The sequence below is a fragment of the Pseudonaja textilis genome, chromosome 2, assembly GCF_049901715.1.
Source record: "Pseudonaja textilis isolate UNSWEBS1 chromosome 2, rPseTex1.2, whole genome shotgun sequence".
In the NCBI taxonomy this organism is placed as follows: Eukaryota; Metazoa; Chordata; class Lepidosauria; order Squamata; family Elapidae; genus Pseudonaja; species Pseudonaja textilis.
Window position 1 is genome coordinate 163,300,733 of NC_141991.1, and position 18,113 is coordinate 163,318,845.

The 18,113-nt window shown below is 37.2% G+C and overlaps 2 protein-coding genes across 2 annotated transcripts in view; both read right to left on the reverse strand.

The window, feature by feature from the left end:
• The window catches only part of LOC148127225 (uncharacterized), a 230,714-nt gene that overhangs the window by 62,420 nt on the left and 150,181 nt on the right, over positions 1 to 18,113 (reverse strand). The window lies entirely within an intron of this gene.
• Positions 870 to 12,822, reverse strand: ERI1 (exoribonuclease 1). The gene is made up of 7 exons (XM_026712670.2): positions 12,687 to 12,822; positions 10,433 to 10,611; positions 8,785 to 8,995; positions 7,477 to 7,560; positions 5,732 to 5,841; positions 4,677 to 4,791; positions 870 to 2,840 (listed from the first exon to the last, which is right to left on the reverse strand). Exons 1-7 carry the CDS (start codon positions 12,759 to 12,761, stop codon positions 2,601 to 2,603), a joined length of 1,014 nt encoding a protein of 337 aa, XP_026568455.2. The 5' UTR covers positions 12,762 to 12,822; the 3' UTR covers positions 870 to 2,600.

Below are 18,113 nucleotides of genomic sequence, written 5' to 3' on the forward strand. Positions count from 1 at the left end.
GAGAGATTTATCTATATGCTTAACAGTTCTATTTAATAAATTACTTAACTTTGGCTGAATTATGTTTGTAGATAAGGATGTTGTAACAAATTGAAGAGATAAAGCAAGGCTATTCTTGAACAAACTTTTTTTTTTAAAAAAAACTATGTTCCCACAATATACCTAACTAGGGATCCCATTTGCAATCTATTAGCTTTGTTCTACTGACCTTCTATATCAGAATTCTTTGAAATTTCTCAACTTCTTCTACTTTGGTGTTCCCATCCAGTAATATCATATCCTTCATTCAAGAATGTAATGTTACGTAATTCTGAAGGTGATTATAAAAGAATAGGAAAACAAGTCCTGCTGAATCAACCCAAAGATTGATCTATTCCCTAGATTGGCTAATCAATTATTCTATAAGATCCCCCCAACAATTTCCATGTAAATTGTTGGGGTATTCAATGGCTATGTTCTCAAAACATACTTCTGTTTAATTTGATTAAGGTTACTAAATCCATCTTTAATCCAACAATAATTAGGTCAAAGCGTGGTTGGGTAGTGTCGGTCAGTGTGCCATGCAGCATACTAATTAACTAATTCAAAAAAATTATCAGTAAGTAGGACTTGTGCATTGGAGAAATCTCCATATTATGGCCATTTGTGATCGCTTGGCAATTTGTAACTAAAACGTTCATAAGTTACTGGTATTTCTTGTGGCTCCCGGCACCATTATCCAACATATATGCATACACAGGAAGAGATCATAATGCAGCCCCAGATGGTCCTTCAGTGTTGTCCACTGTCTTAACTCCAGCCGCAACAACCAGCCAAAATTTCTATCTGTTTCCACAATCCATTTTTGAATGGGCAGAGGAGTTATGGGATGACATTACAAAGTACCTTTATTGGACAGACATAACACATTAAATTGAATACAAATGATTACAGTGGATTGAACCCTTGTTTTAAAGTAAAAATATACAAACTGTATTCCAAAGAGCATGGACTTTTATAGTATCCCAAAAGCTGATATTTAAAGTGTCCAGAAGATGAATTGCTAGTTGTGCAGTGGAAAAAAGTTGACCGAGAACAAAAGCTTAACCTGTGTCCATACAACATCTGACATAGTTTTAGTAGTTTCACCCAAAAGCCTGGGTTCATTGAGTCATAAACAATGTGGACTGACTGGTCCATAAAATGGTCATGCCTATTTTTACCTATCGCAATGTATGAACTAGTCATAGTCTTTCAAAACCATCCCAATTCCATGAACAAAACATGCAGAAATGATTTTACACATGTAGGAACACATGATTTAAAGTGTTAAAGTAGAAAAGAATATTAAGATTTGCAGGCTGCAGCAGAAAGTGTAAATTCAAATCATTTTTGCTCTGGGCAGATTACAAGAAAGCAGAATATTTACAAAATGGGCTTTCGGGAGAAAAACCATGATGCATACAGTGCCAAACTATATAAACTGTACACAGCCACTGTGAGGTATAATAGATAAAAGATGGGCTTGAATCCTTGTTTAGACCAAAAGTCACTAGTCGACTTGAATCAGTCATCCAGCCCCTCACAACATTCTAGGCAACAATTTGCACAGAATTCCCATGAAAGTGGCAAAATGTAACAAACCAGTTTGAAGTAAGAAATCTGTAACACTTGTGCAATAAATATTAAAATGTGCCGTGCTGTGTAATGTTCAGAACATTAAAAACATAAATTGCATTTATTAAAGCAAACCTTTTAAAAAATAAGTTGAAATATCAAAACAAAGGTTGGCATACAGGAAAGTGACTGATTGTATGAAATATTGGCATGAAATCCACGCCAAAGCTTAAATTATTACAGAAATAATTTGCTTCTCTGTTTTTTTAACAATGCTGGGGAAGGATATTAAAGCAAGTTACACCATGCTTTTGTATATGTAATGGAAGGAAAAAAGTACAATAATTCTTGTTAAACACATCTCCATTATTTCAATAGAAATGTAGTGAAATGCTTAAATTGCTATCAGAATTTAATGAGGCTAAAAGGTAACTAATATTGGCTCAACAGGCCTCTCAACAATCTTAGAACATCAATACATACATCAAAAAATGTATTACTACTGGAATTTTCTATCAACTGGGTAAGGAAGATCAAACTTAAAAAAACAAATCCCCTTTGTGAAGAATTTACCAAACCCAGACAAAATAACACATACCAGGAAACAATTTGGTCACTGTGGCATGAAATCAAATAGATCTTCCTGGTACATTAAATAGTAAAAGAAAAGATCAGCAAAGATACATTCCCCATGGTATTCAACTACGTTAAACATCTTATTACTGTTATATCTGCAGATCAAATGTTATACTTTGGTTTGACTTTACTTCAGAGAAAACCATTTTAATAAGCATATACATTTCTTGGAAAACTAAAATGAAACTTAGCATGACTAATTTAGAGTGTTAAATTAAGAGAGACTTTCAGTGGGTACTCCGTGATCTGTATATTTCTGCAAGGGGTTACACTGGGGATAGAGCCCCCTTTAAAAACTCAACTCTCTGAAATGGCTTTTGAATACCAAGAATATGGCCCTGAAGACAGGGTAACTCACTTCCTAACATTTATCGAAATCTGGGCATCTGTGGGATTGGAGCGCCCTCTATTGGAGTTGAGGAAGGGACTGCTAGCAGATGCCCGCCGTGCAACCTCTCATTTACACGGAGTTCACATCCATCCTGAAGCATTCGAATAGCTATTCGTGCAATGTTCTTAGAATCATCCAGCCCACTGTGAGGCCGTCCATCATAGTCCATCCCAAGTTTTTCCAACATGGTTGACAGCTTTGTTTGGCATCTAGGAACCTGGAAAATGAATTGAATCATTCTGAGGAGATGCAGACTGAAGAGAAATGCAGTATCGATCTGTCTACATTACTAGCTGCTCTAAATTCTACTCCTGCTCACATATGTGAGATAGCAATGGGCTCTTGCATATTCCAGCTATGCTCTGAAGTGCAGCAGATTTCCTACATGAAGAGGTGTAATTTTAAAATAAACTTAATTTATTTAAATAAATAAAAGAAGGACAATATTTGGCATACCAAACCATTTCCCATTTTTGTTTCTGAGAATGTCTCTGTGCCAATCCAGGTATTTCGGCGTTCTTAGAAAACAAAAATGATGGGTAGTTATAGTCCAGGGTTTTATTTGAAAGTATGTCGACTCACACCAAAGAAGACTAAAAAAAAAAGATAAAGCTGGACAATTAAGGGCATATCCTGGAGGGAAATACTGGGAAGGATGGTGGAGAGCAAGAGAACCAGTTTTCCTTCAACAAAGGGATCTTTTACAACAGGCCATGTCCTTCAAGGCGCCCGTGTTATAAGAGTACATAGGACTCATTGTCACATTTCAAATAATGCCCATTGCCCCAAAGAATGTTTATAGGTTTGTTTTTCCAGTTGCTGTAGTTCTAGAAAAATCAAGAATGGGCAACAAAAGGCAACATTCAGATTCTGAGTTTCATGAGTGCTTCTACATAAAACCCATATGGTCTTCTTCAATATAGCTAGTCCTCAGTTAACCGACTTTGAAGTTACAACAGTGAAGGAGACTTATGACCAATTCCCTAAGTTGTGGCCACTGCAGTGTTCCCATGATCATGTGATCCCAATTCAAGCAGTTTGCAACCAGTGCTCATTTACAATGGTCACAGCGTCCTACAGTCAAGCAATTTCCATTTGGGATCTTCATAGCTGGCTTTGGACAAGCAAAGTCAATACAAAGGCCAGAAGGAAGTTATATGCCAGTCACATGATGTTGAGCTTAAGAACCTGCTTAAGTCCTTGAGACCTGACTCACTTAATAACTGTAGTAGGACTGACATCAAAAGTTCCACACAATCACATGACATTTCACTTAATAATCATTTAGTGATGGAGTTACTGTCCCAATTGTGATCAGTAAGTGAGAATTGTCTGTATTTTGAAGTTACATGGAGTGATCTAGTGACATCACCAGAATGGGAGGGATGCTTAAGGCATCTATTTCCCTGATTAAAATGGCTTCAAAAATATAAAAAAAGAAGGCATCCCTTTTAGGGGTTGCAGAAGGGCTAATAAAGGGCAGTATAAACTCCATACAGCCATACAGATCTCAGTAGGGGAAATCTTTAACCCAAACTTTATATTGTTCTCCTAGCTCAGTGATGGTAAACCTGTAACATGAGTGTCAAATCTGATACATCACTGGATAACGCACCAGCATTTATGCCAGAATTTACCAACACCCAAAAACTACTTTCAAAAGCACAATTTTTGGAAGGTGAGGAATGGGAATGGGGCAAAGTGGCCTTTTTCAGTGATAGCGTAGGTTAGGGCTGAAGCTGAGGTCAGACCTCAACTCAGGCCCAGCCTTAGCACTGCTGCCAAGTGCCAATGTTCAGGATGTGGGGTAGGTGGGTGAATAGAGAATTGTTTCTCTCTTTTTTTAAATGTGTATGTATGTGACATGCTATCAGAATGAACTTATGTATTTTCTGAGTTTTTGACATGCCAAGCCCCAAAGATTTGCCATTGCTGTCCTAGCCACAGCACTTAAATAAATTCATTAAGTTGCCAATTATTATAACCCCATTTCTGAATGTTTACTTTTCTCAACTAGAATCTGAATATTTCAGGAAACAAGCAGACAACAAACCTTGTAGAAGTTTCCATAGGATTTGCGGATATTAATCCACTTCTTAGCAAAAGAAGGATACTTCAGACGACTAATACGACACTGGATATTTAAAAATTTACTCATATCCCAGGACCTTTAACAAACAAAGAAGCAAACAAATTTAAGGATGCCAATTTAGCTTTTCATCAGGAGGTTCTTTTAAGCTTTTTTTGCAAATTATTTGGATATTTTTTTGAGTATTTCTCCAATTTTTCTGAAACAATTTGTAAATCTTTTTTTGAGAATCCCTAAATTTTAAACAGACCATCAGCATTATTTCTAGTAACACTATTGTTAAATTCCATTTTAAGTGGCCCAAATATGCATTTTATAGAATTTTATTTGCCTAAATTTTCTCGTGGAAATATTGTCTTATTCCATGCTGTTGATTTGTTTTCTGACATTTTCATTAGTTTTATAATTCATTAACTTGTACAATTATACTGTGATTTTATCATTTGTTATTGCCTCATGTTACTCATGATACTTATTAAAATGTAAAATATATGGCCCAAACATTAAATAATGAACAGATATATGAATGTACTCCCTTGTAAGGTTCTGCAAATAAGTCATTCTTCAGCTATCTTTGTCAAACAGAAAATTAGCATATTTATAATCCCCTGCTTGTGTATAGGCACTGAATACAACAGCTGACTTCAATGCTCATGTATGAATGTTAATGAGTTCAGTACCTATGCAGATTACTTTTCTGGAATTCAACAAATTGTAATCTACTACGCTCTGGATTTTAATTAAAGCAAATTTGTTATAACCTTTTCAGAACAGAAAATATTTATTCTAATCAAGTGGTGCAGCAAGCAGGGAAAAGATCCAAGGTGTTCTGATGTTCCAATCACAGCATCCTATTTAGCTTATTGTTGCAAATACGACTAAACTGAAGAGCTCCAGAAATACAATTCTGTCAAAGCTAAAGAATAGTTTAAGAACACTGACATAATTTAATGGTTGCAATTAAAAAATAAATATGTTTCATCCAACTGAACATATGTATATCTGTCCTCAACACATACCCATCTGTTAATATGCAATAGCTGTATTTGCTTCCTAGTTCTTTTTGTTTCATCCAGTCTACAGCACAATGCAGCACTTTTGGGAATTCATCAGCTTTCTCTACCAGTTCCTAGAAATATTATGAATGAAAATACAATTACTATATATTAAGAAACTCAAGTATTAATTATGCAATGTGAGAATAATATAAAGAGGACTTCTATCAAGTCATATTATTAAGTCTACCACACTTTTTCATTTTCTATAATTAACTATTAATGCAACAAAATATCCTATATTCATTCTTATTACATTCAGTGAGAAAACTTCTTTATAACTACTACAGTATCTGCATCCTATGCCTAATATTCTTTAATGGCTGGGGGGAGGGGGGAGCAGGAAGGAAGGGGGGGAATCTCCTGGATCCAACTCTTGCAAGTTGTATTTTCAAAAATCCTGCAACCACCCTATCTTTCTGGTTCTTCTTTTATTTCCCTCTTTTTCCATCCCTTCTCAGCTTGGGAAACTGGAAGAAATATGGACTTTATGGTGGAGAAATATGTTTTTGTTAGGAGCCTAACTAATGTATAAGAAAAGAGTTAGCAGTAGCAAGTTAACATTAACATTAAGGGCCTTTATCTCAAAAACATCTAAAATGTCTACTGCTCCATATCAGGTTCAATACCTAATAAATCATTACAAACCAACATTTATTAATGTACATTTTTCTGGTACTGTACAAAACTCGGTTTGTAACTTACTAAGCTACTAAGAATGTAACTAGCTTGAAGACACCAAGCAATCTTTGCATTATTCCTGCAGCTGGCCATAAGGAGGCAATAAAGCAGTCTTCATCTGCGTAGAACTCTCATAAGATTTACAGGTAGTCCTCAGCTTATGACCGCAGTTGAGCCCAAAATGTCTTTTGCTGAGTCAGTTGCTAAGTGAGTTTGCCCCATTTTAAAACCTTTTTGTCACAGTTAAGTGAATCACTGCAGTTGTTAAGCTAGTAACATGTTTGTTAAATGAATCTGGCTTCCCCATTGATTTTGCCTGTCAGAAGGTCCCAAAAGAGTGTGGTTGTAACTCCAAAGTCACTAAATGAACTGTCGTAAGTCGAGGACTATCTGCATAGTACCCTCTACTAATCAATCGATGTACCATTTAAACCAGTGGCCCCCAATCTTTTGGGACCCAGGGTTCAGTTCCGTGGGGAGAGCTTTTTCTGTGGACCAGAGGGGACATGGTTTTGCATGCTGCCTGCATCCTGCAGATGGCGCTTTGATTATTTGCAGTTTGTTTCTAGCATGCCACAGCCCGATACCTGTCCACAGACTGAAGGTTGGGGACCCCTGATTAAAACAATTTGTATTACCAATTATATACAAGCAGGCTGTCCAAGTGCATAGAACACTGATTGGACATTAGATTTTTGCCTCTGACCCAGCCAAATCAATAGTGATTGCTACTAGTATGGTGTTAGAAATGATAACGTGTTCAATTTTGCTCAAATAATTGCTCAGAGAAACTCAGAATTTTAATCTATAGAATAGTTATACATCTCTTTATCACAAGCACTGCACTGTGGTACTGATTTAAAAGAAATAAATCTGTAAAAAAAAAGAGAGAAATCCGGAAGCTTAGATCTGAGCACACCATATTTACATGCTATGTTTGTAGTCAGGTATTAGGAGTATATCTAATGCCTAAACCTTTAATATTTTAAAAGGGTTTTGCTTACTGAGTGAAGTGTGTGGCAATTTACCTGAGAGATTCCCGTCAAATTAATGCAGAAATCTGAAAGTTGAGGATTAATCTCTGGTTTCACATATTGCTGGAAAGTGTCTTCCTACAAAATTGAAGTTTAATATAGGCCATATCATGATGATATAGACAAAACACAGACTGCTCCTTACATAGTTCATTAAACCAAAGGAATAACAATCAGTCAAACATAACAACATGTATATAACAACAAAAAAACAGCAACAACAATAATTTGAACCTTACAAGTACTGCAGTACCATACTTGTGCTTTAGGTAGGATATTCTGCTGTTCCTGCTGCTGTGGTTAAAGACTTTCTTACACCTCAGGTTCAGGTTCACAAAGAGTGCCAAGAGTTGTAACACAGAGCAGCCCATAAGGAATGATACTTGTCAGAGTATATTAGGGGCACTGTATTTGGACAGCTATGAGAAGATAAAATACAGGAAGTCCCACCTTATGTCATAGGGATACATCTGTGATTGCACATCATATCCACAATTGATGATTCCTTACTCTAACCAGCATAGCCAGTGAACCACCTATTGATGCCTTTTTAAAAGTATCGCATGTTGTGTGAATACAGGACGCAGACTAGGTTCTTTCCAACCAAAACAAATCAGAGAACACAACCATAAGCCACTCCACACAAGCCTTTCCCATTTTTTTGAATTAATTCTGTTAGGAATGTACCCTATATTGAAACAGCATGATTAATTCTAAACAAACAACAAATGATGGGTAACTTGCTAGCCACACTCCCTAGCAGAAAACTAAGGAGCATGAGCATGCACATTTATGCTAAGCTTTATGGTTTAGTATGATATGCAACTGCATCCGTGTTAAATACCTGCAGAACATTAGACTCAACATTTTAAAAACAAATTGAAAAGCAGTCTCAGGATGGTATCATTTAGAGCAGAAGAGTAGCACAGGGCATTTGGATTATTCTTTGTCGTCTTTCACCCAAAATCATTTTCCCTTTCCCAAACTGTCTACTTGTGGGAATCAAGCCATGCATTTACTTCTGTTATGCTTGTTCCACTTAGCAAGAGAAAAGGGAAGTTTTCTTTTTTTTTGCACAAAACGCCTGTACATTTAGCAGCAAACATATATCAGTAATTATTTTCTTGTGGACATAATTTAAGATCTAAAAAGATGCCAGTCATAAGCTGCCTAATTTGTTGATTAGACTGCACACAAGGCAACATAATACCTTTGATTCACTATCTATTTTCAAAATGCAAAACTCAATTTCTAATGAATTTATTAAACTATACAGTAATCAAGTAGGACAGGAATACTTACTATTTGTAATGTCTGTGTATTTAGTAAAACAATAGGAAATTCGATTATTTCATGGGTAAATTCAGGCTGATTTTTTTCTTCACAAGTTGCTTCAAAGTCAATAACACAGATATAATTGTAGTAATCTTCTGCATTTGGAGGCTGCTTGTGCATCAATTTTTCTTTCTTATAGTAGTTTTTCAGCCTCTTTTTTAATACGTCTTTTACTCCTCTGTAAAATAAAGTGCTTATTTCTAGGATATTTTAATATAGTGCTGAGTTAGAACAGAAATGTAGCATCTCCTAATCCATTTGGACATTATCTCTCCATTAAAATGCCAGTCCTGTTTTTAATAACTTCCTCCAACCGAAATGACAAGAATTACCTACTCTGATCTGCTTGCATCAAACTAGTCTCAAAAGGAAGTTGCTCCTACTGTGTAATTCTCCACTAAGAGATAAAACATGAACAGAAACATTTTGACAGAATTATAAAATTCCCTATGTCTTTAAGAAATTTAGGAGATTATTTTTAGACAAAATGTATTCCAGTTTTTACTTGTTTGCAATGATATGAACAGTTATTTCTGCACAAACAAGTAACCCTTTCATTTACATTTCAGATGATTTAAATGGTCTCTAGGACAGAGAACAGAAGGAACACTGTCCTGTATGCTATTTACAAAAAACATATATTACAAAATTGTGATGTCATTACATAACTGACTCAGGAAGCTATTTTCTAAAATGTCAGACCATAGTTCTACCTAACTCCAGTAATGTCAATTATAGCTGAGAGGGAATTCTAGATGCCCAATTGTTTCTTTCAACTCTACCTGGAAATGCCGAGAATCACAAGTGGTTAATTTGTGTGCGAAGCCTACACTCTATCACTAAACCACCACCAATCGCAAAGTATTTTTTAAATCTTCTCCTTGCTCCAACTTTAATTTAGGTATGCAATTTATTCATTGTCTCAGTCCAAGTGGATTCTTGGGATGATGTCAAATCATTAAAACAAAATATTGTACTGTATGTAAATATAAAACAACAAATTTATATAGGCCTGTGTTTCCAATCACCATCTAGAAAAGTCAGGTCTAGCCTCTGATAGGCCATTGTGGTAGGGGTCTTCCTTGCCTAGGAGTCAGGCTGTTAGGAAGACAGACATTATCTCAGGGAATGCTTGTTATTGGGGCCTCTGTTATCAAACCTCTCAATGAAGAAGGAATTCTTCTACTATTTAGGTTCCCTTTTTTTTCACATAAGATCTTATTTAATCTTTTCAATTTAATTTTCACTGAATTTTTTATTTTTTTTCCCCATCAGGTGAGCCTCTCCAAAAAATTCACCTGGAGCCTCTTCCATGTACCCCTTTAATGGAAGATATGGAGAGGTATGTAATGCTACAATGCAAATTCTAGCATCACAACTTTGTGCAAGATTTCATACTGAAAAATCTGCTTAATGACTCTTCAGTGTGAAATCCTTCTCTGCCAACAAACTCTTCCAATGATAAAGACATAATTATTCATAATGTGCAGTTCCTTCTTTCTGCAAATGATAAAAGCATCTCAGAAAAGAAATCCAGAAGTGGTGACTTTATTAATTCTACATTTACATACGTAGTAAGAAATACATCAGAAAATGTATGCAACTCACACATTACCTGGTGTCAAGTCTGAATTCAGCAAGCTTATCTCTCAGCTCTTCTCTACTCATTCTATTGATATAACCATTTGTCAGAGAAATCTCTTTGTAAATCGGATCGCTGAAATCACTTGAATTAGTTTTTTTATTTTCTTCTTGAAAATCAAACTTGCAGCACTGCTTAGTCTGACAGAAAGTCTGTATAAGAAAAAGTTGTGATAGTTATAATTGTCTTTAACTTCAAAAGTTTAAATAATCGTATTCAACATTATCTAGAAACAATGACATTGGATAGCTGTCCAAAAGCAGGAATGATCGTAGTATTATATTGAAAAAGCCCTCACATATACTGAGAGCTGTAATTTATTCACTTACCAACATCCAGCTTTTGAAATACATTCTTTTAAAGAAGGGAACCTGTTACCATAATTATTATGTGAGCCTAATCTTGTTTATGGCCCATCAATTAGTCAAATTTCCTACTTGTTCATCAACATGGCACCTTGTAGATGAGCATAACTCCCACTGTTATGGGATTTAGCAACATTTCAAAACAGGCCCAAAGGCAATGCTATTTTATTTTAAATTTTATAATTGTAACATATGGTAGGCATCAGTGTTTTGCTACATTTTCCTTACATTATTTTTACAGGTTGTTATATATATATTTAAGCTTAAAGATTTGTTATTGGAATATTGGCTGTTTGAGATCTCAGGTACTGTGTGACAGGGTGAGCTCCTGTTCTTGCTCCAGCTGGTTTCAACCTAGCAATTCAAAAGAATGCAAATCCAAGATAAATAAGTGCCACTTTGATGGGAAGGTAACAGTATTCCTTGTGTCTTGGCGTATACCGGTAGTCATAATGGCCATATGACCAGGGGTGGGATTCTAAAGGTTCACACCTATTTGCTAGAATCGATTAACATTCTGAGCAGTTTGGAGAACCAGGATTACATGCCTCCTATGCCTGACCTCCCTAAACCTGCACCACATTGCAGCCTCAACTCATGTGCAGGCTGTGCTGGGCCTCCCCTACAGCCCTTACCTGGGACTCCCACCAGAGCCATGGTGGTGCATGGGTAGAATGCAGTACCACAGGCTACCTCTGCATTCCAGTGCCAGGAGTTCCATCCTAACTGGCTCAAGGTTGACTCAGCCTTCCATCCTGAGGTGGTCTTCAGCAGGTTCTGACCAGTTCTGGAGAACCGGTAGCGGAAATTTGGAGTAGTTTGGAGAACCGGCAAATCCCACCTCTGACTGGAGATTTTACAGTATCTTTCCCCTGCCACGCCCACCAAGCCACAGAACCGGGTAGTAAATATTTGAACCCCACTACTGCTTCCAACCCTGGTAAAATGAGGACCCATATTGAGGGGCGATATGCTGGCTCTGAAAACCGCAGAGAGAAGGCTGTAAAGCACTGTGAAGCAATATTTAAGCCTAAGTGCTATTACTATTTCCCACTTAAAGGCCTACACATCTGGAGTTACAATTGCAACTGGGACCAGCAAGGATTGCAATTGCTAAGTAATATGCACCACTTAGCAACATACATCCCAGTCCCAATACTGGCAAACTACCAGAGTTTCTTTTTTCCCAGTACAGTAGCAATGCAAGATTTCTGGGGTATTTCCAGGTAACACAAACAGCTTGCCTCACTGACGTCGCTTTTACTAACAGTCCAAGCAAAAGCATTGTCATCTTGTTTGTCCATGCGATTAAAACAAAACAAAACAAAAAACAAAACAAAACATGAAGTCCTTTTAATTAGTAACGCTACCCACCCCTATCCCCCTTGGAAGTGTCACGAGGTTGGGTTTATTTCTTTGTTTGAGCACCGATTCCTCCTTTGGGCAGCGATCCATCTTGGTTAGATACAAAGCCCAAGTAGAAAGACGAGAAACTCAATGGACTACACACACACACACACACACACACACAAAAACCCCCTTTATAAGCGCAAGTCTTCTTCAAAGGCCCAGGGCCACCGGGCACTCGCTCTCGTGCAACCGCCCCGCGACAAACTTAAAGCGGGGCAAAACAATAAGGACGCCGCGGGAGACCCCGATTCACCGGGGCGCGCGAGCGCTTTCCCGCCGCGGTCCAATGGCTTTCAGTCTCTCGCGCCGCTTGCCCCTCCTTCGCCGAGGGAGGAGCTCTGAGCCCTTCGACCGATGACGGAAAGAGCTTTCCAGCCGGGACGGTCGGTTCTCTGGGCGCCAAGCAGCTAGAGCCTGACGGCAAAACTGCGCAGCCGCAAAGGAAGACTCACCGAGGCCTCGCGGGCTTCCGCGTTCTCCTCCCCGCTGTGGTCTCGTCGCGGCACGTTCTCCTTCTGCGCCTCCATTTGGCGGCAAGGAAAGCTCGGTCTCTGTCTTCCTCGGACTTAGGCTGCGGGGGGAGGGGAGCTGGCAACCTCCCGCCTTTTTTTCCCCCCCGCCAGACAAAACACCGCACAGGATTGGGTGACGTCAGGACGCCCCTCGCGCTCCCTCGATGGTGGCTCGGAGGCGGGGCCGAGAGTGAGAACGCCTCCCGCAAGGCAATGTAATGTGACGTCAGGGCCCGCCGGAAAATAACGAACGTGCCTCGCTCTTGGCTCGTTGCTTTGGGAACGGAGCGGAAGGCTCGGCCTCCCAGGGTTTTTCTTCTGTAATTGCGCGGGAAGGGCCGAAGAGTTCTTGTTCGCTGCTTTCCAGAGTCCCTATGACGAACCGCCTATTCCGCTGCGAACGTGGCAAAATCTGATTGTTAAGCGACGATCAGAGATAAAAAAAAAAAATCCAGAATTTTAGGGCACAATGCTGGTGTCTGCTCTGAAAACGCTGCGGGAAAGCTGGAGCAATATCCGGGTGCAGCAGTATATTCCTTATTAGGAAAAAATAGGAACTTAACTAGTTAGGAAGCAAATTATAGTTAAGCTTCGATCCTAGGCACGCTTCTGGCCAAATGCACATAAGGGGATTCGAATGAAATCAGGCCTGCTGTCGAAAAAATAGGACTTCTGGGTTATTTAATGCCATTTTAAAGAATTGTGTGGTTGTCAATCATGCTGCAGTCTGGGTAAAAGGCGTAAATTAGGTCTCAGGATGTTTCTGAAATTATGCTTCCTCGAATTCCTACAGTGATGATTACAGCAGGGTGCAAAAGGAAGATCTGGTTGCATCAGTTTTCTGTTTTGGGGTTTTCTTTATAATTCTTTTGCTGGCAAGCCCTGTACTAGTAGCCAAAACACTTCCGTTTTGGGATGCTATCCTTTCTTGCTGATTTTTCCAGATTGTCTTTTCATCTGGCAACAGATTAAATGATCGTTGTTAAGATCAATGGGTATTCAAATCAATGTACATGGTGCAAAGACGTCAGTATGGGTGACTTCTTGAGATAAAGAATTTTATCATGTTAAAAAGAAAATTACTAATTTTTTATATCCGTTAACTTCAGTGTGTGAAATTTGGCATTTTGTAGAATGGGAAATTTATAGAATATTGGGATATCAAAGCATGAGGCATTTAATATTTCACATATTTCCTAGGTATACTATGCAATGCCAAAAGGCAAACCAAAGTATAAAATATCTCGATAGTGTCATTTTTATTGTGATATCAGGCACATGATGTCTGTACTAGGCATTTTGTAGAATACCTGGGAAATCTATAGAATGTCAAAAATGGGACATGAAAGTATGAAATGCTTAATATTTGGCTCCTTTTCTAAGCATTCTATGCACTGTCAGTTTCTTACACTTTAATGGCTCTCATTTCATATTTTGCCTAAATAGTTCTTGTCATTCTGTATAATGTCTAGATATTATATACAATACCTAGGAGCGGTATATAACAGGCCTATCAAACTCAGGGCTCTCAGGCTGGATGTGTCCTGTGTTGCCCTTGCCCACACCGGGTTTAGCAAAGGAAAAAGTCACAATACGTCACGTGACAAAGTGAGTTTGACACTGGTGTATAACATTAAAATAACACAGACATTCCATGCTTTGCTTAAAAACGTCAAACGTTCTATAAATTTCCTAGGCGTTTTACTTTTATACAACAACTATAAAGTTTTCAACAATTCCTAATGGGGTTTTCCAGTGAAACAAGTTTCTTCTTTTCTTCTATTCATTTATATCAGAGAGCTTAGAATTACTTTCATATTAGTCTTATGCACCACAGTTGCATTTTCTAAATTTTGCATTGATTAGGCTACTAAAATGCATGGGTGAAACCTATTCTTATAGATAGATCATTTTAATAATATATACTGTCAGAACAATACGGTGAATAAATGTTACTTAAATAGATTTTGCATTGGATTTTTTAAAATATATATTAACATAGCTTACCTGGTTTGAATATTTCCTTAGAAAAAGATTTCTTCTTGATAGGCCATGACTGAGTGCCTGGATAATGGAAGTTCTCAAAGAAAATAAGAAATTACATTTTAAATGAGATTTTAAATAATACACATAATCTAACCAAAAAAGTGAGAAAGAGGATTTTAATACAGAATTGAAAGACTGCATTCTTTGCATTATCTAAGGCACAATTAAATATAAGATCTAGCACAAAAAAAACAAAGGAATTATTGATATATATATATATATTCAATGTGTATTGTTCGATAATTATTTTGTGCTTTTTCTCCTTTTGACATCTTTAGAATAAAATTGGCTTTTGAATTTGTTAGTTTATAATTCTCAAAGAATGTCACTTACTTTTGAATGTTTATGAAAAAGTCTGCTTTTGGCTTCAGAGTGGCAATATAAATACCTGTCGGAAAAGCAGATAAAACTGTTGGATCCAAGAAGCAATTTACAATGGCTAATGATTTTAAAATTAAATAAAAAAGTAACAAGGAAAGTGGGAAACCTTGATGAGTATCATGCAAATTATATAAGATGAGGTCCACAATTCCCTGGCCAAGAAAGCAATATCTTTATATCAATGTTAATAAATGAAACAGTTCTATAATTTCTACAAATGTATACAGAATCATTACCAGATTTTAAAATAAAGGATTAGAAAATTTGACAGTTTAAATAATCTATGACCTTTCAGTTGGCCTAAAAATATTTCCCTGGAGGGAACAATAATCAACATTTTCTCGTAATATGCATTACTTTTTTAAAAATAGTCATTTTTAAAAAATAGTCATTATAGATACCTCTGGAGGTAGGAATTCACCTTGAAAGGAATATATAGTTTCTTTCCTCCTTTAGGAAACCATTGGATGGATGTGTCCACTCCAAATCCAATGTGTCCTTGAGCTCCTGAAGAAATTGGCATCTCTGCCTCAATGAAAAATAACAGAACATTAACAAAATCTATCCATGCAAAGCTTATTAGGCCTTTTCACTCGTTGAATTTATAAACCAGAACTCCAATACCTTGAAGGAAGTCTTTCATTTGGCCACCTTGAATATTGTTTGTCACAGTAGCCATGGAAGCAGTACTGTATGACCTATTCATAAACCAAGGAAGCCCTGACAAACACATTTCAATCTAGAAACCCTGCATCTCTCATTTTCCTTGGGAGGAAAACCAGCCAGACTGACACTATATAAATCCCTCTGAATATTTTTCCTCCTAAAAACATGCATCAGAGTGGAGTTTCATGGCAACAGTGCAGTAGAAGAAAGTAGAATTTACTTGAATGGGTAATTTGTTAGCACATTTGCATTTAACTGAAACATTGGTACATAAAGCATATTACATGCTAATATAAAAGAAATATAACCGGATTATAAAAATAACCTTGGTCATGTCTGGACAGTTTCACTTGTCCCGTTTCCTTTTTATTTGTTTATCTGGCTTTTAAAAAATACTCATATCCCTTAGCAGTACATCAGAGAAATTTCATGTCCCTCCACAAGCAATTAGATGGGCCCATTTCTATAAACAGAACCAAGTGGAAAGCTTTTTCTTTTGCAGTTCTGTAGGAAGCCACTTGGTGCATAATGGGGAGGGAAAGTAAAGGCTCTCCCCTGCCAAATGTCCATTACATTTGAAGGTCTTCTCGATGGTGAGGTGCTGGGAATCCAGTATAACTGACCCCACTGTAGGATACATTCCGTGTTTGATGAGTTTAGGCTGGGATTCTGAAGAAAGTGGCATTTTACATAATGCTCATAATATGGCTTCTTATACACACACAGGCATGGTTGTCTGATGTTTAACCAGATTCTGAGGCTTATCCTGTAGTTCAAACCTGAAACTACCGCCATTTTGTTTTTTTACAGAAATCAGAATGTGTGACTTCCAACAAGCTTTTGTTTCCAATTCTGATTTCTGCCAACCCAAAATAGCATCCACATCTTAAATTCAGAGAAGTCGAGTCCAAGGCATTTCAGCATCATATGGATTGGGGGATTAAATTAGTAACTCAATCATGCTTATTGAGCTTATTGAATTATGAATTTACCTGTTCAATAACATTAAATGTTTCTACAAAAACACTGTTGGACCTTTTTTTTACTCATTCAATTAAAATGCTTTGTGTGCGCACTAGGAGACTCAACTATGTACCAGTAGTTTAGAGGGTAGTGTTTTTTCCTATTGACATTCTTGTCAAATTTTCCCCACCCCACCCTGTTTGGATAGCCATTACATTGCAGCTACAAGTGTCTAAATTTCCACACTCCAGCTTTCCCCAGACACATATATACATGTTTAATGCTGCATAAAACATGGGGGAACAGTGTTAAATAAAATATGATTCTTCAGAATGTATCTTTCTTCATTCCTTACTATAAAAACATACTGTAGCAACGTGGTAGTGGTGGTGGGGCGTATAGGCATTTTAGCGGTATTCGTTTCCATTTTTACAAGTGATTCTTTTCTCAGTTCTCTCCACATTATAGCTTTATGAAAGAGACTAATTGGAAACCATCAGAAAAATGAACGTGTGCCCACCCAGCAGAAAATATGTATTGAAGCCTTTCTTAGCAGCAAGAAGGAAATAGAAATGAGAAAGAAATATAATCAGAAGTGGAACAAAAAAAAGAAACAATCTTGAAGTGGAATGATATCTTCCTTGGAATGAAATATAGAGATGGAAAATATTGCTGGATGAACAGTGATAATGCTTGTTTCCTTAGCAAAATGTTTGTACTTTGTTTAAAGAAATACAGTGAGGTTGTTGATATCAGCAAACTCTTTAAATCTGTGATTTTTTTAAAAAAGCAGTTATTGCCTACTACTAAATATAGCCCACAAATATAATCAGTGACTGAATACAAGAAAACCTAGAACACTTTAAAACGTGGCAATGTTAAGATGCAACATTCTATTTTACAATGGAGCAGTGGTGATTTTATCGATGCTAATGGTGTTCAAGTGGTGCTCTAGTTGTTTTGGGATTGCACCCAAGGCTTCTATTACTATTGGTACTACCTTTGCTTTCTTTTGCCACAGTATTTCTGTTTGCAGGTCTATATATTTTGTTATGTTTCTCCACTTTCTCGTCTATTCTACTGTCTCCGGATTATTATTATCAAATGAAGCAATTTTGAGGCAATGATGTCCCAAGGAAGCAATGCTCATATAAAAACATGAAAAATCAGTATGTGATGGCCTCCAGAAAATTCATAGTAAGGCTATCTGCAATGGGATGCAAAGCAAGCATGATGAAATGAGAATGCTGCTGGATCTATGCACAACCTATTTTTTCTCACAATGATACAGCTCAGATGGTGGTCTTTTGA